The following is a 25,283-nucleotide window of genomic DNA, read 5'->3' on the forward strand; positions in this document are numbered from 1 at the left end:
ATATTATACATATTTCATTCTTTTCTCCTATTGCCTAATTAACTAAGACTTTGCTAGAAAGAAAAATTAATAAATTAAATAAATAAAATAGCAAGCAAAGGAATATAAAGGAAATAGTTTAAGTGAGCAGACATAATATGAGCCTTCCATTTTTGTATTTAGAAAGTTAATCACAGTGAAAATAATGGGGACACAAAAACACACACATGGTACTTACTCGACTACAATGCTCCAGAAGTGCAACAATGTTGGCTTCTATCTGTGCCTTCCTTTCCAGTTCCTGATTCTTAGTTTCCTCAAAAGTCTCTATAAAAGCTGACAGATGAAAAATATGATAAGAGAGAATACTGCTGTATATAGTTAACACTATATAAACCCTGATTTTTAGGTCTTTAAAATTAAAATACATTTTAGAAATTCAAAACAAATATAAATTTTAAACTACCACTGCTTAATTTTTTATTAACTAAAGGATAATTTCTCAATAAGAACATTTCTACAAACTTTCAAAATTTTAAAGCCTGTCGTTATGAACTTGATATGGGTAAACTAGGAAGTTAAAAATATAGGCTCAAAAGAAACAAACAGTAAAAATAAAATAAAAATCAGAAAACATCTGTTTTTACATAGGTTCTCCTTGATACATCTATAATTATTAACACCTATAATTGGCCATTGGCTTTATGAAATTAATATTACTAAATATCTATTTTATCTGAAAATGTATATTTAACTTAGGTTAGATTAATCTCAAAATAAATTTAATAATTCATTCAGATTAAATAGTCTAGGAAATCATCCCTTCATCTTTCTAATACAGAACTAGCACATAATTTTGCTCTTATTTATACTCTTCAAGTGTTCCTACGGAACTTTTAAAAGGTAAAAAAAAAAATTAGTTACAAATTTTACTATTAATACGAGATAAACATCAATATGGTCTATCTTTCTATTATACTTTTTTTCTACTTAAACATTTAATATATTTTTTAATCAAAACAGTCTTTAACAGAACTTTTTTTAAATGAATATGGTTGTCAGAGACCATAATCAACATTAAAAAAAAAAAAACAACTATTATTTATGCCCCATCTTCAACATTTAACTACAGATCTTAGCTACCAATAGCCTGCTTCTATATCAGTCATATATTAAATAATCATATGAGATTTTTACACATAATAATGTCTATCAGAGGTTATTTTGTTAAGAAAACAAACTATAATAAACCCTTAGGAAGAAATCTGGATGAAGTGCCTTGCAATTTTTAAAATTCTGGAAGATAGGAATTCTTTTAATTCATTCATTAAACATTTAGTAGGTGAATATTTATTAAGATACATCTAAATGTCAGATGCCATACTATTTCCAACATACGGAGCTGTGACACATCATTCCTTGATCTTATACCTACTTCTCTACTAAAAAGCACTTAAAAAATAAAGAAAACAAGGAATTAATTTTGAAATAATTTTTGGTACTTGCTGAGACTGTAAACAAATTGAGTTATTGTGAAATCAGAATTGATAATTGCCATTTTGTAGAAAGTTATCTATGAAGGTTAACAATTGACATCAGACCTAAACAACTTCAGATATTAGCAAAATGATAATTAAAAAGGAAACTGGTAGTAGATAATTACATATTTTATAAATATACAAAGTTTAATTTAAGATCTATTTATAAAGCTGAGATTAAAAAAAAAAGTGAAGGAAAAACTCTAACCAAAGACCACTAAAGTTATAGTTGGTAACAGAAACAAGGAAAAAGAGCAGAGGTGAGGGCTAATAATTGAGACATCATAAAAAGCTGTAAAAAAGTGAAAGATATGAAGGTGAACATAGTCATGTATAAGAAGACATTCAAGGGCTGGGGATGTGGCTCAAGCGGTAACGCGCTTGCCTGGCATACGTGGGGCGCTGGGTTCGATCCTCAGCACCACATAAAAATAAAATAAAGATGTTGTGTCCACCGAAAACTGAAAAATAAATATTAAAAAATTCTCTCTAAAAAAAAAAAAAGACATTCAACATTCAAACAATAAGTGGTCTATAGCTCCCTCTATACAAATTACAAATGTAAATACTAGTTTTAGAAGCTATCCCCATTAAAACAAAACAAAACAAAAAACCTCATGCCTACATGTATGTGTGTGTGTGTGTATATATATATATATATATATATATATATATATATATATATTCCTTTTAAAATTCCTAGAAATTAAAAAAGTGCTATAATTCTTCATATTTTGCATTTATTAGCCATTATGTCTTCTTAAAATGGGATCTCTGATTTGGTATAAATGAAAAGCAATTTGAAATATATTTTATAGTTATAAGATCATCACTTACTGTCCATATTTTCCTCCCTTTTTTTTAGCTCCTTGTATTTCTGATTCATTTCACCTATAAGAAATACAAAATATAACATATATTTCAAAACTTCCAGTTATAATATTCTAAATTAGAAATATCTTTTAGGTTTTCTATATGCAATTATTCACTGAATATTTGATATTTTTAATTGGTTGAAATTCTTTTACATTAACTTACAGAGTATTTTAAAGGAGCTATATATATATATTTGTGACTTGACTATTTGGAAAAACAGTCTCCTGACTGGAAAGGACTTACAGGCTTTCTATTCCCAGGGTGGGGCTAATCAGCCAACATATGAACACTACTGATGACAGGAAGCCTAAGTTCTGAAGGAGATACATTCTGTCTTTAAATAGTTCACAACAGCAAACAAGCTATCAGGGTAACATCTCTCAGAGAACTTATAGCCTAGGGATTTAACAAATAATTAAAGTTAAAATGTACTAAGTGCTTTCATATGAAAAATAGGAATAGACAGCAAGGACAACTAATCTGGTTCGGGGACTGGGAAAAATTCTCTAAAGGAGTAAATTTTTGCTGCATATAAAGAATGAATACGAGTAGCTAAGGAGGCTGAAGCAGGAGGATTCCAAATTTAAAGTCAGCTTTAGCAACTTAGAGAAACCCTAATCAACTTAGAACTTTTCTTAAAATAAAAAATTAAAAAAGGGTTAGGGATGTGGTTCAGTGGTTAAGCACCCCTGGGTTCAATCCTTGGTACCAAAAAAAAAAAAAAAGAATAGGAGTTACTTTGTCAAGATGTAGAAAATGGAATGTCAAAGAATTACCAATACCAAAGTGTGGAAGTGAGGATGGATACGAAAACATGAGAAACTGAAAGTGGTAGGGCTAAGAGAATGTGAAGTTTTAGAAAGGTAGCACAGAGATGAAGCAGATTACAAAACACCTTATAAAATACATACTAAAGACTGGACTTTCTCCTAAAGACAATTATTGAAGAACTGTAAGAGGGACTAAGTTTGGATGAATGATGAAATATGCCTGGAGTAGGGTAGATCTAATAAGCATGGAAATTGGATTTTCATTTGAGACATTCAAGAGCCAAAGTGAATGGGTTTTGCTGAGGATTAGAGAGGGAGGAGTCAAGTATAATACACAGGTTTCTGGCTTAGGCAACTGAGAAGATGGTGGTATTAACTGGAAAGGGGAATGTCGAGTTTAATGAACATGAAAGACATGTCTAAAGGGACAAAATACAAGGCCCAGTGAGATAAATGAAATATAACATGTCAGCCTAACAAAGAGAACATTAGGGATCATGATTACTTTATAATAGGATTTTACAGTAATGCTGAGCTTTGGAGGCACACAGGGCTATTTTGAATAGTGAGATGGCTGCAGCTCCCAGCTCCCAGGTAGAGAAAAAAGAATAATGTGTGATTGTTTCAATCTGTAGTTTCTTGATCCCAGTCAGTTAATTCTCAGCTTTCTGTGGAAACTAGTAAGCTTAGTAAGATGATACCCAGCAGGTATGAAAAGAATAACAAGCTGAATATTTCTAAGGGAGATCCAGATTAGAAGTGGCCTCTAGAAGGACTTTAAGAATAGAGTTCAACTTTTACACTTTTCTTGTGATTGTATTATAACCACTATAGAAAGCAGTATGGAAGTTCCTCAAAAGACTAGGCATGAAACCATCATATGACCCAGCTATACCACCTCCTTGGTATTTATCCTAATTAGTCAACACACTATAGTGATATATTATAGCTGCACAATTCACAATAGCCAAACTATAGAACCAGCCTAGGTGTTTATCAATGAATGAATGCATAAAGAAAATGTGGTATATATACACAACGGAGTTTTATTAGCTATACAGAAAAATGAAATTGTAGGAAAAATGGATGGAACTTGAGACAATTATGTTAAACAAAATAAGCCAAACTTGGAGTCAAGGGTCATATATTTTCTCTGACATATGGAAGCTAGAGAGAAAAAAGGAAAAGAAAAGTAGGTGTGTGTGGGGGGCAGGGATCTCATGAAAATCAAAGGGAGATCAGTAAAGGAAAAAGAGCAGGGGTGAAGGAGAGGGGATGTGCTAGGGAGGGACACTGGTCACATTATATTGTTATAGTGTGTGCATGTATGAATGTGTAACCACAAATTCCAACATTATGCACAATTACAATGCACCAGTAAAAAAACTAAATAAAAACAATAAATAAATAAGAATTCCAAGAAAGTGGGTAATCACAGTGGAAAGTCCAAAGACTAAAGTTCCAATAGTCAGTGTGTGTTATATATATCCTACTACATGGTATTGAGTTTTTTTCAAGATCTGGCTAGATAGTAAAGTTAGGAAACAGAGTAATAAACTGGGTGTAGAACTCTGTAATTACTGGGGAAGCGTGGATCTCCATGTGCTTTGTGGTGAGTTACGAGGTCAGCAAACTACTTTTTTGCCCTATGGTCTGAAATTGCTTTTCTCAAATTCACTGAGGATAGCCTTGATGCTGAGAAAAGCTTCAGGGTCCCAAAATATTACTGGTAGTAAAAGGCTAAAAGTGAAAGATAAAGTGAATACATGTGGTCATGAGTTCCTAGCTAGGCTACAATCAGTACCAATGGGAAATACTTTGTCAACACAGGTAAGGCTCTGAATACATTAATAACTTTACTGAATGACTACATAGTGAAAATTAACAACAGTATACAAACAATAACTATAATAATGCAGTATGATTCGTTGTGAGGGAGAAGTGAGAGGTAACTTGTTATTAGTAACAAATTTTTCATATACCTAAGTTTTTAAAAAATATTATAAGACAGGGCTAAAAATTAATCCCATAAAAATGTCAACCATTCACTTACCTTACTAAATTTTTTTAATGGAAAACAAAGAAAAAAAGCTAAAGATTTTAGGATACATGATCTGGGACAACACTACTCTTGATCAGAGAGTGATACATATAAATGTCATTAAAATATACGTGAAGTACTAGAACATCTAGTAGCTCTGAATCTGCCATGGCCTAGGTTATAAATAAAGTCCATAGTTCCTTGTTTTAGCTGTCTGAGAAGTTCCACTCTTGAGAGACTGATCAGGCATTAAAGGATTAGGAAGAAGGCCTGGATTCTTAGCTTTATGCAAATTTAATTACCACCTTTTATTTCTTCTTCTAAACTTATGAGAATTCCCTACACATTCCTTTTTTATTTATTATCCTGCTTTTGATCCTCAAGGCAGGAGGTTTTCCCTCTTTTTCCAAATGAAACTGCTCTCAATACAGTTCTGAGTCCTAAATTATCAAATCCAAAGGGCAGTTTTCAGTTTTTATCTTACCCTGCAAGATTTGCCATTACAGACAGATTATTTCAATTTTCTTATTTCTTTGTTTCCCTTTATGCTTTGTTTTTGCTTTTTATGGGGGGGGGGCAATTTTCTGTCTTTTCTTACTCCCAGATCACTTTCTGTCTTCATGGGTTCCTCTTCCTTCTTCATTTAAAATCTGAGTTAAGTACTAATGAGTTAGTAACAATCTCACTCATTCTTGTGGTTTAAAAACCCTCAAATCTAATGTTTTCCCTGATTTTGAAATCCTTTCAACATCTCAAACTTATAATTAAACTTATTAGTTTTCCCCCTCAAAATCTGCACCCATTTTAATTCCTTATTACATTTGTTTTTTACTTATGTGCTGCTGAAGTGAGCTCCATATTATATTTGAATGTCCTCACAATCTACTTATTATCCAAGTCAGAAACGTGGAGACTCTTCCCCTCATTCTCCTCAAATATTCCTCCTAGCTGTCAACATATTGAATTGGAAAGTATATCTGGTACATGTCTCCAGCTGCAAGCTGGCCAGCCAGATTAGATGGGACAGAGCTCCACATATCTCAGCAGAATCCCAAGCTTCAAAGAAATTTCCTCTGATATCACGGCTAGGAAGGAGAGTGGTAGGAGCATTAGAACTGGTCTATTCTGTGATTTATTTCCAAGTGGAGAACTGATATCTTACCTGCCAATAAAAGGCAATGTAGAGGTGTGGGCAATCCTAAGGCAGGATAAGTGTGATTACCAAATCTATCCTTGGATTCAACATTACAGGAAAGTAAAAGATCACAGATAGAAAGAAGTAAATCAGAGTATCACATTGGCAGTGTAATCATGCAAACAGAAATATTTGAAGTGGTAGGATCAACAATGAGGAAACCAAAAAAGATGGGAAGAGACACAATGATACAATGGGGTAATTTTGGAAATATCCTCTAATTCTGAGTATCTGCTGTGATTATAGTTCTACATTCATTTATTTATTCCATATATTTACTGAGTATCTACCATGTACTATTATACATACTAGGGATAAGATAAGGAACAAGGTAATTTTTGGCTTATCCTCAAAAGGCTTATGATCTATTAGTTTGCAATAACAAAAGGTATAAGGAAACATAAGTGCTGTAACTGAGATATGTATTAAGCATTATGATAATCAGATGGGTGAAAAGTAGTCAGGGGTTTTTACATTATCAGGCAATTTAGAAATAAAAGAAATAATATATTTTCCTCCAAAAAATATACCATAATAAAACTTGTACACAAAAACATATACTTCAAATTCAGGCTCTTCCTCTCCCTCAGACAGTAATGAAGAAATGGGTATGGACTGTTACCATAGTCTTGGGCTATAGCAGAAAGAACACCATTGCTCTTGGATACTCCCTGCTTTAGCCAGCCAGTGGAGATATGGTCTCGTCACATTACCAAGAGATTGAGTGCCATCTGTTCTCACTGTGAGGAAGTTTTGAAATTTAATTCTCTTGTCTCAGGGTAAAGGTTGGAGCTATCTTGATTTTCATACTTTGAGAAGTAGTTCTGATCTAGAGAAGATCTGATTATGATTTTCAGGAATGGGTAAACTTCCCCAATCTTCCCTCCTGATTATAAACAAAAAGAGATGTACTAAAAACTCCACTGACCTCAAGGCCCTCAACTCAGCAAGCCTTCAAATTTTGGAGCTGAAAGGGCAAAGAAAACAGAATCAGGGAGATGGAGCAAAAAAACCCAAAAAGACTTCTGCATATTTAGGTGGTTCCTTTCCTGCACCTGGGGCAAGCTAAATCTCCCAGTACTTCATGTGCTATGTTTTCATTCCTTATTACCATTCTTAGTACTACTCCAAATGAATTCCAGTTCTTTACCCTTTTATAAGTATTATGCCAAGAAACTTATGATTCCAAGAAGACTATCACTTCCCATAATCTTAGATAGGTTGCAAAGTTAATGCAACCTAGGATTTCAGCTGTAATGTAACCTAAGATTTCAGCTGTTCTCAGGGCTATATCCCATTAATCCATAATGAGCTATTATTACACCCCTTGTAACAGTTTCACATATTTTAGTTAGCCAAGCCACTTTCTTTCCTTCCCTTCCCTCCATCTTTCCATTCCCCACTCCTGCTGTTTGGTGCTGGGGATAGAATGCAGAGCCTTGTGTATGTGAAGCACTCACACTTCCACTGAACTCTATCCCCAAATCTTGAGCCTCCAATTTTCTTTTTCTTTCTTTCTTTTCTTTTTTGATTGGGGGTAGTAATAGGGATTCAACCCAGAGTTGTTTCACTACCAAGTTGCATCCCAAGTCCTTTTTGATACAGGGTCTCACTATTTTGCTCAGTCTAGCGGTGAACCTGCAATCTTCCTGCTTCAGCCTCCTGAGTTACTGGGATTACAGGCATGTGCCCAGGAATCAGGCCATTTTTATATTTCAACTCCTACTTCAATTTTAATTAGTTTGGGGATCTATTAAAGCCCATCTGTTTATATTTAGTCTATCTTTCCCACCTAATTTTCACATGCCATTACAGCAGTATCCAACAAATTAGAAGTGAAAATCCTTCTAAATTGCTCTATTAAAATACATATGAACAATGTTTTAAACAAACTTTTGGCTTTAGATGTCATCCCACTTACTAACTATACATTCCCTGCAAAATATTTTAAATTCTGGCAGAAATATATCTTTAAAATTATTGAGACAAGGTCAGATAATTCTACTTCTGAATGCAAGAGGCACTTTAAAAAATATAATAAAAATTCTCTAGACATGTCATAACAGTTAAATAATCGCTAAAAGCCTCACCATTTCTAAAGAAAATAAAAGAAATATATGGACGATCTTTTCAACAGAGTAATATCAATCAGATGGTAGGACTAGTAGTCCTTGGCATATACTAAATGCAACATAAGGTCCTCAATTATTTTCTAAAGCAATGGTTATTAAACTTCAGTATGAGTCAGAACCACCAGGAGGGCTTGCTAACACACAAATTATTGTGCTCTGTTCCTGTTCCAAATTTAGTAGGTCTGGAGTAGGGTCTAAGAATTTGCATTTCTAAGAAGTTTCAGATGGTGCTGATTCTCCTGGTCAGAGATAATTCGACCATTTTAATGAAAAATACCAAGTGTAGTCTAATTAATTTCCACATTGAACAATAATGATTTGTTCCTCATCTGATATATAGTGAGAATACAGAAAGTAGAAATGAGTAAATGCCATTTATTATCCCAGATACCAGAAGACAAAAGCTTTGAAATTAAAAGATTATTTTGTATATATTTAGAGGAAATACTAATGGAAAAAACTTTCTAATATAAGCTTAGAAAACTATCCAGAAAAAATTACTCAAGTTTCAGTCTATAAGCTAACAGCATTAACAACACTATTAGCTAATATTTAGGATAACTTTTGAAATTGAGTCTTATTCTGAGTCACACAGACACATATATCCTGCATTCAGCTAATCCTCATAATAAGCCTATAATGTGGGGACTATTATTATTTCCCTTTTAAAGATGAGAAAACTAAGGTAAAATTAGTTTAAACATTATGTCCAAGATTGAACAATAAAAATAGCACAATTTGAACCAAGGTACTCTGGTTGCAGAAAAACACCAGTCTTCCTTAAATATATTTTTTTTTAATTTTACCTGATATAACCAACGAATAATAGCTCTTAACTGAGGTCTTAGAAATCTGACTATAAAGAAGTATCTTACAGACAAACTAAAGAAAAATATTACATTTTGTACTTTTACTACTCTTCAAAGATGCTTGTAAATTATAATAAATACTTTCAAAATTTAGAAAAGCAATCCAATGTTTCTACCTTATGTGTACTTCCATTATGATCTATGTTTATTACATCATAATAGTTATACATTTATATGCCTGTGCTGTTAATAATCTATGATAAGGGGGCTGGGGTTATGGCTCAGAGGTAGAGCGCTCACCTACCATGCATGAGGCACTAGGTTCGATCCTCAGCACCGCATAAAAATAAAATATATTGTGTCCACGTATAACTAAAAAATAAATATTTTTTTAAAAAATAATCTATGATAAGACTTAAAACTGAATCCATATTTGGAGTACTGGACTCTAAGAATGAAGAAATAGTTTTTTTTGTTGTTGTTTTTTTTAGCTGATTAATTTCTCATCCTTTAAGACCTTTAAGCTCAGGTATCCTCTCATTCAGCATAACTTTTAACTTCCTTCCCTGACTTTTTTCTGAATGGGACTGAGTGNTTTTTTTTTTTTTTTTTTTTTTTTTTTTTTTTTTTGTGAGTAACTGTGCTCAAAAACCCCTCCTAGAGGTATGTGACTGTACTTTGTTAATTGTTCATCAATCTAATCTCTGTGTATGGATTCTTAGAAAATTAGCCCCACCTTGTGGTTAATGGTAATACTTCACATTCAGGCTTTTAAGAACAGTCCAAATTTTCAAACTGGGAAGAGATGAATATATTACCTTGACGGACAAAAATTAAAACACTTATATAGCTGGCACTGATAAGGAAACATGTTTATATACTGCTGCTGGTTGTATAAAATGGGTCAGCATTTTCTGAGAGGAAATTTGTAAAACCAAAATTATAAATACTATTCTATTCAAAATTTCACTTTTAGAAATTTATTCCCTACAAGTACTGCATAAGTAATAAGCATTAATATAGGATGTTTATTGCGGCATTTTTCTTGGAAATAGAAAAGCAGAAACAGTGTAAATGCCAATGTGGATACAGCAAATACTATACAAACATTACCATAATAGCGGCTAATGATTATCACAAGTGTTTCACATGCACTATAGGCGTTATTCTTAAGTCAGACTTCACAGCTCTAATACTAACAATTATTCTTTACCACTTCCCAGAATAAGGTATATATACTTTCATAAAATAATGTGCATTAAACATAGTTAAATGAAAAGACTAAAGCTCAAAAGAACTATGCAATATTACTCCATTTAAAAAATTAAAATTTGTAAATGCATAGAAAAAATGTAAAAGGCTAAACATCAAAGTATAAACAATGATTACCTCTGAGAACTCAGATTAAGTGTGAAAAGAGAGATGATTTTTTATTTATATACTTTTGTAGTACTTGAATTTTTCCACATTAAATACCCATCAGATTCATTTTTTTTAATTACAATTTTTAAAAATAAAAATAAGCTGAGTCTTTAAAATAACTTTAACAAGTTAAGAAAAATAATTTTTAGATTTTATTTTTTGTTTGTTTGTTTGAGATGGAGTCTCACTATATTGCCCAGGCTAGCCTCAAACACCTAGGCTCAACCAATCTTTTTGCCTCAGCCTGCCTGGTAATGGGGACTACATGTGCTAGCCACAGCAAATGTTTTTAAAAGCCGGAAGGGGTGATTGAGGCTAACTGCACAGTCAATGAAAGTACATGAAATGGTCATTTGGAACATAACACTCTCTCTCTCCTCTCTCTTTCTCACACACACACACACACACACACACACACACACACACACACACTTGTTAAAAGCCAATAAAATGAAGCATATCCAAGTGATACGTTTGGTAATTTCTTGGTAAAGATGGCAGACTGAACATGCATATCTAACACTGACCTCCTTCAAACTCCACTAAAACTATAGAAAAAATAATGTTTAAAGTATAAACACCTGCCAGGCATGGTGGTGCACGCCTGTGATCCCAGCAGCTGGAAAGGCTGAGGCAGGAGAATCGTGAGTTCAAAGCCAGCCTCAGCAACTCAGTGAGGTCCTAGGCAATGCAGCAAGACCCTGTCTCTAAATAAAATACAAGAAAGGGCTGAGGATGTGGCTTAGTGGTGAAGAGCCCCGAGTTCAATCCCTGGTACCTAAATAAATAAATAAATAAATAAATAGAAACTTCCAGCAACTCAGCAAAGAAAAAAAAAAATTAGAAGATGGAAGTGAAGATGGAAGTGGTAACTAACTTAGCAGACTTTTGAAAATCTAATCATAAACCTGCATTGAGTAAAGTTGAGAACCACCCTGCCTAAAGACTCAGCAATTTCACACAGTAGTAAAAACTAACCACTTATCATCTACATCCTAAAGAATGGATTATCAACAATCTTGAGTCAAGGAACTATTGAGAATACAGATAATACAGATAAATGTCTACTGCTTTACTGGAAAACATGAACCCAAGATACAAATCCTCTAGAATGAATGTAATAAACTCTTTGTAGTTAAATCCTCTTTGGGGAAGAGGATTTAACTACTTGCATCATCTTAAAATGAGGGGGCCCAAAGAAGTAACTAGAGCTCAATTTTCACCTTTAATTCAATTTACAACTCTTTCTCTGCTAAAATGTGGGTTATTTAGTTCATTTCAGAAACATTTACTTAATGTTTACTTTTTCAGATGCTGTATTGAGACTACCAAAGTCTTGAGGACTTTTAAAAGGGAAGCAATTTAGAGAGACCATATCTCAAAATAAAAAATAAAAAAGGCTGGGGATGTTGCTCAGTGGTTAAATAACTCTGGGTTTAATCTCTGGTACCAAAAAAAGAAAGAAAGAAAACAAGGAGGACAAACACATGAATAGATAATTGCAATATAAAGTAATCAATGCAGTGATATGTTCAAGAACAAACATGATCTAAAAACATGGAGGATGGTCACTCAGTCCCATTCAGAAAAAAGTCAGGGAAGGAAGTTAAAAGTTATGCTGAATGAGAGGATACCTGAGCTTAAAGGTCTTAAAGGATGAGAAATTAATCAGCTAAAAAAAACAGGAAAAAAGAACATTCAAGATAAAAAAAAAAAAAAACAGTAGCCGCAAAGGGTTAGAGCATGAAACAGTTTGCTATATGGTTTCTAAATGTAAATTGTTAACACAAAGTGTGAAGATGATGAGGGGTGGAAGGGAAGGTCAATGACATAGAGTCTAGATTACAGAGGGACTAGTACGACATGCAAAAATTCTTTAACGTTATCTTATATGTCACTGGCCAACCACTGTTAAACAGAAGAATGACACAGAATCATATTTTACATAAATCACTCTGGCAATATTATGGTGAAAGAATCTGAGAGGGGGCAAGACTGGAGGTGGGGTGACCAGTTAGGAGGCTACTACAATAGTTCAGGCAGGAAATAATGAGGTCCTGAACTAACAAGTAACCTTCTAACAAGTAACCATCTAATAACCCCCCCTGTGCTGTTAAACCAATAATCTAAGATGATTACAATACAGCAGAACAAAAAAAAGAATGCACTGATATATACATACACACATATGTATATATCACATATATACATGAATATATACATAACATACATCATATATTTAACATATATAAATGCTTTTTGCAACCATTACATAGAATTAGATTCTTTTTCTGCCTTAAAAAAAGGACAAAGATTAGAAAGCAAAAAGAGAAATGGAAGCTAAAATCCAAAGCATTCTGCACTTCATTTCTCTCAGAACTAGCAACTAATAATACATTGTTACCCCCACCACCCAAGACATTTTAGTGAAAAAACTTAGGAAGAGGAAAATTTAGAACATATCCTATGAAGCATCAAAAATCAAGAACATTATAAGATTTTTCAGAATAGTTTTGAATATATTAATAAAGAAAATCAAGAATACTAGTCTATATAAATAAAAGCAATGAAATTATTCAGTAAAGAAAATACTATGGTCTAAAGATATAATATTTCAGTTAAGATAGGAAGAATAAGTCCTGGATATATATTATACAACATGATTACTATCAATTAATAACAATGTAGTATATTCTTGAAGATCACTAATAAGAGTGGATTTTGAATATTACTACCAAAAAATAAATGTGAGGTAAAGCATATATTAATGTTTATTGAGCCATTTTATAATGTATACATATTTGAGAATGTTATGCTATATGCAATAATTTTTGTTAATAAAAACAAATTATTAAAAATAAGTTCTTAACAATTTATTGTGAGTCTATCTTGCTATATGTGACTTTTAATATATATAAGCCCTGGTGAGATAGAATAATTATATTCACTTTTCATGAGAAAACTAGACTTGGGCAAATTCACTTACCTAATAATGAAGTTTTAATGTCTATCTGCTTTTGATGCCTTATTGAAAGCCACACACAGCTATATAAAAATTAAACTATTTAAATCTAAGAACATTTTTATTTCACAAATGCAACACTTCAAGTCAGAAGGTTAAAGCTTAGATTTAGGCAATAGAACTATGACTTTGGAGTCAGAGACCTTGGTTTAAATCTACACTTTATTCCTTACTAAAAAACAAAACTTTTTTGAGCTTCAACATGTATAAAATGGCTTAACAAGGCTTCACAACGTTCTTGGAAAGATGACAAAGCGACTATCCCAGGTAAGCAGTAGTAGGTAATGATATTATTTACAAATCAACTAAAGCATAATAAAATTTACATGCCACTTTAAAAATCAAAGTTAATGGGCTGGGATTGTGGCTCAGCAGTAGAATGCTCGCCTTGCAGGGGAGGGACCCAGGTTCCATCTTCAGAACCACATTAAAAAAATAAATAAATAAAGGGACTATGTTGTGTCCATCTACACCTGAAAAATAAATAAAATTTCTTTAAAAAAATCAAAGTTAAAAAAAAATTAAAACAGACCACTCTTTCCCTGCTGTTTCCTTAGCCATAATAATTACATGTGCACATTTTATACCATGAGGTGGGCAAGATTATCCTGATCTTTCCCTCACTGACTCATAAGAATATACAATCAATTAATGATAAACTGAGAGAATATTACCTAGTTTGCAGTTAATGTGCCACAGGAAACCCACCTTTCTCTCCTTTATTAGAAAGAAGCTGGCCAGGAAACTATAATGCTCAACCTCTTCCTCTATCCAAACATACCACTATTGTTTCCAAACCCCCACCACAGAATTTCCACCTTTAGACCCTAAGCTTCCTTAGCTGTTCAGATCCCTGTGCTGTTTCTTTAAATCCCACTGTTGGAGAAGTTGGGTGAAAAAGAAGATAATCAGTGCCTGCCACCTCATACATGAAACTGGCTGGGAAATTAATTTTTCTTGATTATTTGTGATAGCTGTGTCTTGATTCTCACCTCTTCAAACTCTACCAATTTCCTTAATACTGGACCACACTGAGGAAGTAAAACTTAGGAATCTACAATTATTTTACCTCTTTAAGAACCTGCTTTGTAAAACACTGAATTCTTACCAATATGCAAACATGAGGTTATTACAAATTTTTGAACAAATCAAATAATTGCTTTAATGTTACTCATAATATTCAGCAGCATATAATTTAGTAAAATTAAAATGTAAAGAATTAAATAATAAATCCAAGGTAGTTAAATTATTGCTGAGATTCCAGATAATGCTATATTAATATTACTATAAAGCTATTAATCTACATCATAAAAATGTAAAAGTACACTAGATACATTACCTTGGTGTTCCTCTAAATCCATATCAAGTTGTCTAATTTCTTCAGTAAATTGATTTGTTTTTTCTTTTATATCTGTTAACCTGTTGAAAATATTATTTAATATATTTATGAAGATAATAGGATGCTCAGTAAAAAACAAAGATGTTAGGACATCTTTTCTAAGTTGCATAATATCTAGAAATAATATACCCTATTCTGAAGATAATACTATAAGCCTAAAGAGAAAATCTTTTCTAGACCCGTTTTCATGACTCCTATTTAGAACACAAGTGAATTCTGGAAACACTAGGTTGCCAGGCTACAAGAATAAACTGTTCCTTTTAAGCTTGACTTGCATATTAGGAAAGTAGAAAATAGTTAGCAACCTTATTTTTGTAGGTTTGTAAAAAGTAAACTATGGTGGTACTCAGAAAGGGAATATTTACTCATGGTCAAAATTATACAGGTCAAGCCAAAAGCAGTGGCTCACACCTGTAATCCCAGTAGCTAGAGATGCTGAGACAAGAGGATTGCGAGTTCATAACTGGCCTCAGCAAAAAGTGAGGCACTAAGCAACTCAGTGAGCCCCTGTCTCTAAATAAAATACAAAATAGGGCTGGGGATGTGGTTCAGTGGTTGAGTGCCCCTGAGTTCAATCCCTGGTACTTAAAAAAAAAAAGATTATACAGGTCAAAATGTTGACAAAACGCAGTAATACTTACTACAAAGCTAACAGTACTCAAGATAATGTCATACTAAAATAAGAATAGACATACATATCAATGTATTAAAATTGTAAGTTCAGAAATAAGATCATATATGTGTATACAGACAAATGATTTAGGATTAGAGTGCCAAGAAAAATAAATAGGTAAACAATGGTATTTTCAACAAATATTTGAAAAAACAAAAGTAAAAAGTTATCCCAGCACTATGCACAAAAGAATAAAATTGTTCTGCTATCTCACATCATATATAATAATTAACACAAAACAGATCAGAGATTTAAATGTAAGAGCCAAACTGTAAAACTCTTAAAAGAAAGCTTAGGCACAAATCTTCATGACCTTGACATTGGTTTCTCAGACATGACACCAAGGGCTAGGGATGTGACTCAGTGGTAGAGTGCTTGCTTAGAATATGTGAGGCCCTGGGTCTGATATCCAGTAATACACACACACACACACACACACACACCTCTAAAAACATAAGCAATAAGAGAAAAAAACATTTAAGTAGACATTATCAAAATTGAAAACTTCTGTGTTTCCAAGGACATGAATAAAGGAGGAAAATGATGACCCACAGAATGAGAGAAAATTTTTGCAAAGCATATATCTGATAACAGTCTTGTATTTAGAACATGAAGAACTCTTACAATGTAATAATAATAAAGCCCCCATTTTAAAAACAGGCAAGGAGTTCAATAAATATTTCTCTAAAGAAGACATACACATGGTCAATATACACATAAAATGAAGCTCAACATCATTAACCATCAGGGAAATGCAATTCAAAACCATAACAAGACACCACTTTATACCTGTTAGGATGACTAGAATAAAAAAAGACAGATAATACAAAGTAATGGTAAGGATGTAGAGATACTGGAACACTCATAAGCTGCAGGTAGAAATACAAAATGGCATAGTTGCATGACATCCCAAGCTTTTGTCTTCTGCAATCATTTGATCCTAATGGACTCCAACTCATCATGTTAAACAGAATACCACATGAAACAACAATTCTATTTCTGGATACACACTCAAGAGAAATAAACATGTATGTCCACACAAAAACTAGCACATGACTGTTCATACCAACATGATTCATAATAGCCAAAAACTGGAAACAAGCCAAACATCCATTACCTGATGAATGGATCAATAAATTATGGTATATGCATACCATGGAATATTATTTTAAAATAAAAAGAAATGAAATACTGAAATATGCTACAACAGAGATGAACCCTCAAATCATTATCTTAAGTCAACAGATCCAGTCACATAGGACAATATACATATGATTTCTCTTATATGCAATGTTCAGGATAGGCAAATCTAGGGAGACATAAAGGAGATGACTGGTTCGAGAGCTGGGAAAGGGGCAAGGGAGGTGATGGTTAAAAGCTGTGGAACCAACCTAGATGCCCTTCAATAGATGAATAAATAAATAAACTGTGTGTATGTGTGTGTGTGTGTGTGTGTGTGTGTGTGTATACACATATATACCCAGCTCTAGAACCAGTCATCTATACATATACACACACACACACATAGATATATTGTGTGTAGATATATATACATATATATATCTATGTATATATATCTACACACACACACAAACATACATATACAATGGAATACTACTCAGCCTTGAAGAAGAATGAAATTATGGCATTTGCAGGTAAATGGATGGAGCTGGAGAGTATCATGCTAAGTGAAGTAAACCAATCCCAAAAAACCAAAGGGCAAATGTTTTCTCTGATAAGTGGATGCTGATCCATAATGGGGTGGGGGGCAGCAAGGGAAGAATGGAGGAACTTTGGATTGGGCAGAGGGGAGGGAGAGGAGAAGAATGGGTGTGGGAGTGGGAAAGATGGTGGAATTAGATGGACATTATTACTCTATGTATGAGTAAGACTGTAAGAATGGTGTGACTCTACATCATATACAACCACAGAAATGAAAAGTTGTACTCCATTTGTATATAAAAAAAAAGCTGTGAGGTTTTATTCAGGTGACTGAATTGTTCTAAAACTGACTGGGTTCTGGTTGCTCAACTCTGTAAATATACTAAAAAATTCTGAATTTTATACTTTAAATATGTGAAATATATGAATTATATCTTAATACAACTGTTTATAAAAAGCACTTATACCATTCAATGGCTCTAAATTAAACACTCATTTACTCAAAGAATAAAACTGCAAACTGCATCAGTATCCTCAATGTAAACCATACGAAAAATACCTAGAACAATATGTACTCTTGAACTTTTAGAATGTAATTTAGGAGATGAGAAATGAACATAAAATGTACTTACTGTCTCTCCATGCTGGCTATTTCCTGATTATCTTCTTTAACCTATATAGGCATAAAAAGAAAATAGTATTTAAAGAATAAGTTATTATTAGACTACCTTAAGGAGAATTTCCTTCTAGGGTATGTTGTATTAAAATGTCAAATCTAGTATTTTCCTTGAAATTTATTATTTAGAATTCTACCTTTGAAGGTATATAGAACATCACTAAGGAATTATTCAGATTCCATCCTGAGTAAAAACTGAAATACACAATTGTATCCACAAGGCACCATCAGATTCATATCTCTTCAGACCTGGATCAATTAGCTGATATAAGTATCTAGAATTTGAGACCTTCCCATACCCTAGGATAAGGTTGCCAGATTTTTTACAAGCCCTGTTAAAACAGAATTTCAGATAAACAATGAATAACTTTTAGGGTACATGTGCACAATGTAATATTTGGAATATACTTACCTCAAAAATATCTTTCTCCATATATATACCTATACCTATCTAGATACAGATATATGAATTTTAGGTGGCTTGTATGAAATTCAAATTAACTAGCTATTCAGTATTTTACTTGGCAATCCTAGCCCAAGATTACTCTCTCCTTCATTGCTTCCACCGACTTCTTCCTAAGAAACTTTAGGAGTTCTAAATTTTAATACATTTCATAAGATTATAAAAAACCCACTGCAATCCAAATCCACTGGGCTCAAACCTAGACTACAAAGGAGTTCCTGACTAGAGCTTTGTTCAAATATATATTCTAGTCTCCCAAGGACCCTAGAGTTAGGGTATCTCAGGATAAATATGCTAATTATAACTTATAACTAAAAGTTAGCCTTGAGGTACAAAGCAAGCCACTAAGTACATGTGACATGATTCTATGACATATAATTTCATAAGATATCTTAATTCTATTTCCTTCATGGAGGCACTGATACTAACAACTACCAAAAGTCATTAGACTTGGGATATTTCATTTCTAAGTGAAAGGCCTAAAACAAATAATGGAATACATCATATCTTCAGTAAGATTATATAACTATTTAATCATCAATAAAGAAGAGTTTTGATGTTTCCTAGTTAAGGATCCAAATATGAAATGGCCAAAATATGCATAATGGCCATATAAAATGAGGATTTTACCAAAAAACAAAACAAAGCAAAAACAAACAAACAAACAAAAAAAAACAGTTCATGTGAGAACATGATTTTTCTCTAAATTTTCTTGATCAAGTATTTCATATTTAGGTGAAATTAACTTTTCACTATTGTTTTTACACAATAAACTTGTACCCACAAGGCACCATCAGATTTTCTAGTGCTTATTGGTTTTACTGTGCATGTCCCTTAAATAAAACAAATCAACACATTTAATAAAACCCAAACTATTAAATTTTAGTTTTTTTTTTTTTTTTTTTACCTGCTTAAGTAATCTCTCTCTCTCCTCCATTGGAGATCCCATGCTTTTGTCTTCTGCAATCATTTGATCACGATGGGACTCTAACTCATAAAGTTTTTCGTGCAGCAATACAGCCTCCTGTTTTACCTGGGAGTGTGCTATTTCCTAAGGAAAACAAAAGGGGAAATTTAATTAGGGTCTTTGTAGGTTTAGATGAGGTCATTAAAGCCTAATCCAATATGACCAGTGTCCTTATAAGAGAAGAGACCACAGAGACACACAGTGAGAATGCCATTGATAGATAGTATAGGCAGAGACAGAAGTGAGGCAGCTGGCAGCTTTGCAAAGAATGCCAATGACTGATGGCCACCACCAGAAGCTAGGATAAAGCAAGGAAGAATTCTATCCAGTTTCAATGGAAACATATCTCTGAAGATACCTTGATTTCAGACTTCTAGCTTCCAGACTGTGAAATTTTTTTTTTTTTTGTTCCTTTAGGCCACCCAGTTTGTGACCCTTTGTTATGGCAGAACTAAGAAATTAATACATGAAAGTAGAATAGTTATTATCTATTCTCTACTATTCTACTGCTCACAATAAGAAAATAAGAATGAGATAAAATTTTTATTAGATAACAAAAGGAGCTAGGAATAATGGTAGTGACAGTGATGATTAATTGACATTTGAACCTATTATTTCTTGAGCATTTGTTCCTGCCAAGCACTGTACTCCACATGTACTTTATATGCTATCTCTAATACTGAAGCATTGTTCTAGGAGGTAGAGTTATTACTATCACCTCCATTTGACAGATGAAGAAACTGGGGATATGAGGTCTAAATAATTTTCCGAGTTAACAGACATACAAATGGTTATATTGATATTTGAAACCAAGCCCACAGTATAAATGAAAACAAATTCTTTTAAAATATGTTTTTAGTTGTCGATGGACCTTTACTTTGCTTTTATTTCTATGTGATGCTGAGAATTACACCCAGTGCCTCACGAATGCTAGGCAAGTGCTCTACCACTGAGCTGCAACCCCAGACCCAAATTCTTTGTTTTTCCTTCTCCATTTATTTATATTTTCTAGTGCTAGAAATCAAACCAAAGGCACCAAGGCCTGATATATGCTAGGCAAGTGTCCTAGCACTAAGCAACAATCCTAGCTGCATGACCAAATTCTTAAGAGGGAAAACCTCCTTTTTGAAAGTAGAAGAAATCTTTAAAAAAGGAAAATGTAGGCAAGGGAAATATATGAAAGTCCATAAACAATGAGATGGATATATATATATATACACACACACACACACACACACACACATACAATTTAAGAAGATTAGCTTTAGAAAGAGAAAGAAAAGGTATAATAAAACATATATAGAACGGCAGATATTTTGAGGTATTCTTTTTCTTAATAATACCTCTTTCCTTTTGCCTAACAATACGATACACTTGTTCAAACTCTATGTTGCTAAAACTGTTCTTGAAGACTCAAGCTTATTTTGACACTTGTTTTTTTTAAATATCCCTGTGAACTAAGTATGAGAATACAGAGTAGAGAACACAAATTAGATATTAAATAAACACTAGTCAACTGACAGCTATCTGACATGTTTCTTGAACAACAAAACCAGAATAAACAAATAAAAATAAAAGAATTCTGGCAGAAGTTAAGTAGAAACAGTGACCTGTGTTTTCTTGATTTGAGAATATGGTTAATGTTTCAAAACTTATTTTAGGCATGTATATACAATGCCAAAGAATAGTGGCATCAATTAAAAAAAAATACAACTAAACTAAGGTTAGAGCTCATGGTTTTTTCTAAGGAAACTAAATTTGTCAAGTGAAATGAGACTTCACTCTCCAATCCACTTCAAAAGACAATGAGAAATTCTTCATGCCAACTATATTAATATTAAATGTGGTTCTTCTTCCTTAAAGCATATTTCCATTAGCACAGAAATCCAAGGAAAAAAATTCTATGTACATAATTGTGGACAACTAGACAGAAAAATCAACTCACTATTTTTAAACAGCACATTCTAAAAAGAAAGAATTATAAATTACTCATGCTTTTTTTTTTTTACAAGGGAGAAGTCAAACTACAACTTACCAAACTAACTACAATGGGTTACTAATCCTATTATCATATCTCTCTTAGTCTGTAAAGGCAAGCAAAACAGTATACTGAACTGAACTTTGAGGTACAGACAGTAAGTACACTGAACTGCCACAGATATGAAATAGTAATTCATAGGAAAAAAATTCCACCAGCTTACAAATATATAAACAGAGACACAACTTCATGTATAAATACATGAAAATTAAGACAAAGTAATAGTCAGGTGTGGTGATGCCCACCTGTAGTCTCAACTATTAGGAAGGCTGAAGTGGAAGAACTGTTTGAGCCCAACAGTTTAAGATCACCCTGGGCAACACAGCAAGACTTCATCTTAAAAGCAAAAACAAAAACAAAAACAAACAAACAAACAAAAAAACAGACCAATAAACTGAAAAGTTGTATAATCCTTGCTGTTAATGAGTGTAGGAGAAAATAAACTCTCAGATAAGTTACTCTAGGAGTAAAACTTGGAGCAATATTTTGAGAAGTAATTTGGCAATCTCACAACATTTTAGAAGTGTATACTTTTTGGTTTACTGTCAGAAATTAATCTTATGATATGTAACTTTGCATAAAATATGCTTTCACTGGAGCATCATTGAGTGTTTCAGAAAATTACAACTAAATTATTCATCTACAATACTGTTATAATCATGCAACATAATACCATACATTAAAATAAGGGGAATCTCTAAAATGATGTAAAATGGACATTCCATAGATGATGTTGGGCTGTAGATGAAACTCAGCTGTAGAGCACTCAACTAGCATACACTTGCCCATGTGGTGCTGGGTTCAATCTCGGACCCCCCCTCCCCCACCACACAAATAGATGACGATGTAAAGGTGAAAAAAAAAAACCTCAGATAGCATATGAGCATTTCAGGTATGAATCCCATTTGAAGTTTTCCACAACTTTAAAACCAAGATAGAATTATAGGATTGTTGTGAAGATTAAATGACCTTGCTAGTGATATGTGTTAAGAGCTCAAAAATAACAAAGGAAGCACTCAATAAATATCAGTTCTGTCTAGAGAAGGGACAAGAAAGACATTTTTGCTTTCATCTTTTTTGATTTTTTAAATCATAAACATGTTTCGTGAATTGAAAATTGCTTTAGATAAACAAGAAAACACAAGCTTTTTACATCCTGAAAGTAATTAACTAATCCCTCTCCCTTTCCATTTGTTTATAAGTCTCTTGTGCACATATTTATTAACTCACAATTATATTTTTGCATTTCCCAACAGAACAGAATAATTGGTTTTGTATATGATACATAGATAAAACTAATTTCTTATCCAACCAAAATCTTTGTGGTATACAATGGGAGGAAAAATTACTGAACTCCTGTTAGCAAACTGATAAATAAATATCTACATACTTTATAAGTTCCATTAAGGAGGCTAGGGATATAGCTCAGTTGGTAGAGTGCTTGCCTCCCATGCACACGGCCCTGGGTTCAATCCCCAGCACCACTAAATAAATAAATAAATTCCATTAACAATCAGCTAGATTATCTTTTTGTAATTAAGTTATATAAGTACTCTTATTTGATTTTATACTTACAGTTTCCATGCTCTCTTTTTTCATGTTCAGTGAATCTAGTTGTTGCTGAAGTGTATCTAATTCCTAAGAAGGGGGAAGAAAAGGCAAGTAGAAATTACAATAACAATTTCTATTTCATTTTCATTTCAAATTTACACAGTAAATTTTGAAAATATCTTCAATTGATATCTTGCATATTGACTAGAATTTATTAACATTTCAATATTTCTAATTTTTAATGATTCCTTTAAAAACTTTGCCATATACCTTCAAAAAAAATTTGTAAGCTTGTCAAATGTGGCTAGATCTTTTCATGATGAATCATTATGGTGTTCTGATAATTTTAATTATCAGAAGCTTTAAAATTAATGATGTCATTGCTTAAAATTCAGATTTTTTTTTTTTTTTTGGTCCTCACAGCAGGAATTTTATTTGGGTTGTCAGAACTTCTCCAGCCACTGGAGTCTGGGCTGTCCCTGACCACTGCCTGTTCACAGGCTGAACCAGCTGGGGATACTGCCTTGCCAGGGGTTGCTGCTCTTAATTTTGATTTTTAACCACATTTTTAAAAATATTTTGCTCATATCCTAGGATAAGATCCTTGTTATGGTTGGATGTGAGATATTCCCCAAAACCTCATGTGTGAGACAATGCAAGAAGGTTCAGAGGAGAAATGATTGGGTTGTGAGAGTCTTAATCCAATCAGTGAATTAATCCCCTGATAGGGATTAACTGAGTCATAACTGACGTGGTAGGGTGTGGCTGGATGTGGGAATTGGGGGTATGGCTTTGGGGTATACATATTTGTATCTGGAGAGTGGAGTCTCTGCTCTCTGATTACTAAGTGAGCTGCTTCCCTCCTCCCTCCAGCCCTGAGGAATGGCGCCTGCTACATATGGATTAAGACCTCAGAAACCAGGAGCTGCAAATAAATGTTTTCTCCTCTGAAATTGTGTTGGTGGGTCCTTTAGTCACAGCAGAAAAAAAGCTAAAAAAATCCTTAAACTGATTATTCATTATAACCCTCAGAAAAATTAAGTATACCTTGGTCCTAACAAAGTATTTGGTAACTATTGTGTCATATCTGTAATATTTCTACAATATTTTTCTTCAAAGCTTCATTTAATCTTTTTGTTTGTTTTATTTTTGGTGCTAGGGATTGAACCCAGGGCCTTATGCATGCAAGGCAAGCACTCTATCAACTGAGCTAATATCTCCAGCCCCACTTCATTGTATCTTATAAATTTTGTCTAAAATAAAAGTTTAAACTAAAATGTCACTGAAGGAAATATCTGAGAAACTAAAACAACAGTCATTATGGGCATTTACAGGGCCTAAGTCTTGCTAACATTTTAAGGAGCAGCTAGATATGAAAGGCACCATCATAACTGAACACTGAAAGTATTATCAATGACCCCTCAGTAGCCACCTAAATTGTTACTTACCTAACATGATTAGGGAACAATAACCATTCAAACTGAGGACATAACAGGTGAAAGAGTTGCTGTTTATTAGACAGGAAGAAAAAGAAAGCTAATATCCATATGGTGGCTCCTTTAGTTCATGAGGTCTTTTAAAGTTCTCATTAAAAAATCCATAAAAATGCAAGCATTTTCATGTATCTTTATGATATATAAAAATGAAGAATGCATAGAACTGAACAAATAATAATTATATAATGTTAATTAGCAGAAGATCTTGTTAAAATGAATACTCTGATCACCAGATCTAGTCAAGCTCAGGGGATGCTAATGCTGTTTGATTTTCAGATGCTTTTAGTAGCAAGACTGATATATGCCTAGCACATTATAGTAATTAATATTACCTGCAACAGTTTCTCATTTGTGGTTTTCATCTCTATGTACTTGACTTGTTTTTCAGGAGACATATTTCTAATAATACCATCTGCTGCTTGTTTTTCTTGTTCAACTTCTTCTTCTACACTTCTAATTTGTTTTTCTTTCCTGAAATCAAAAATGCACAATATTTCCTTTACTATATTGAGGGAAAAACTCAAATAATTCCAGTTAGGTCTTAATTTAATAGAGTACCTAAAGATATTGAAAC

The 25,283-nt window shown here is 33.0% G+C and overlaps 1 protein-coding gene across 5 annotated transcripts in view; it reads right to left on the bottom strand.

The window, feature by feature from the left end:
* Ift74 (intraflagellar transport 74) overlaps positions 1-25,283 on the bottom strand; it is a 75,727-nt gene that overhangs the window by 12,667 nt on the left and 37,777 nt on the right. For all 5 annotated transcript variants that reach the window (XM_015492480.1, XM_015492481.2, XM_048783529.1 and 2 more), the window contains 7 exons: positions 25,042-25,180; positions 23,238-23,300; positions 19,565-19,708; positions 18,151-18,191; positions 15,124-15,203; positions 2,355-2,408; positions 218-315 (listed from right to left, as the gene is read on the bottom strand). In XM_015492480.1, the coding sequence (XP_015347966.1) occupies positions 218-315; positions 2,355-2,408; positions 15,124-15,203; positions 18,151-18,191; positions 19,565-19,708; positions 23,238-23,300; positions 25,042-25,180 (619 nt within the window). The remainder of the gene's footprint in view (positions 1-217; positions 316-2,354; positions 2,409-15,123; positions 15,204-18,150; positions 18,192-19,564; positions 19,709-23,237; positions 23,301-25,041; positions 25,181-25,283) is intronic.

The sequence above is a fragment of the Marmota marmota genome, unplaced genomic scaffold (assembly GCF_001458135.2).
Source record: "Marmota marmota marmota unplaced genomic scaffold, marMar, whole genome shotgun sequence".
NCBI lineage: Eukaryota > Metazoa > Chordata > Mammalia > Rodentia > Sciuridae > Marmota > Marmota marmota.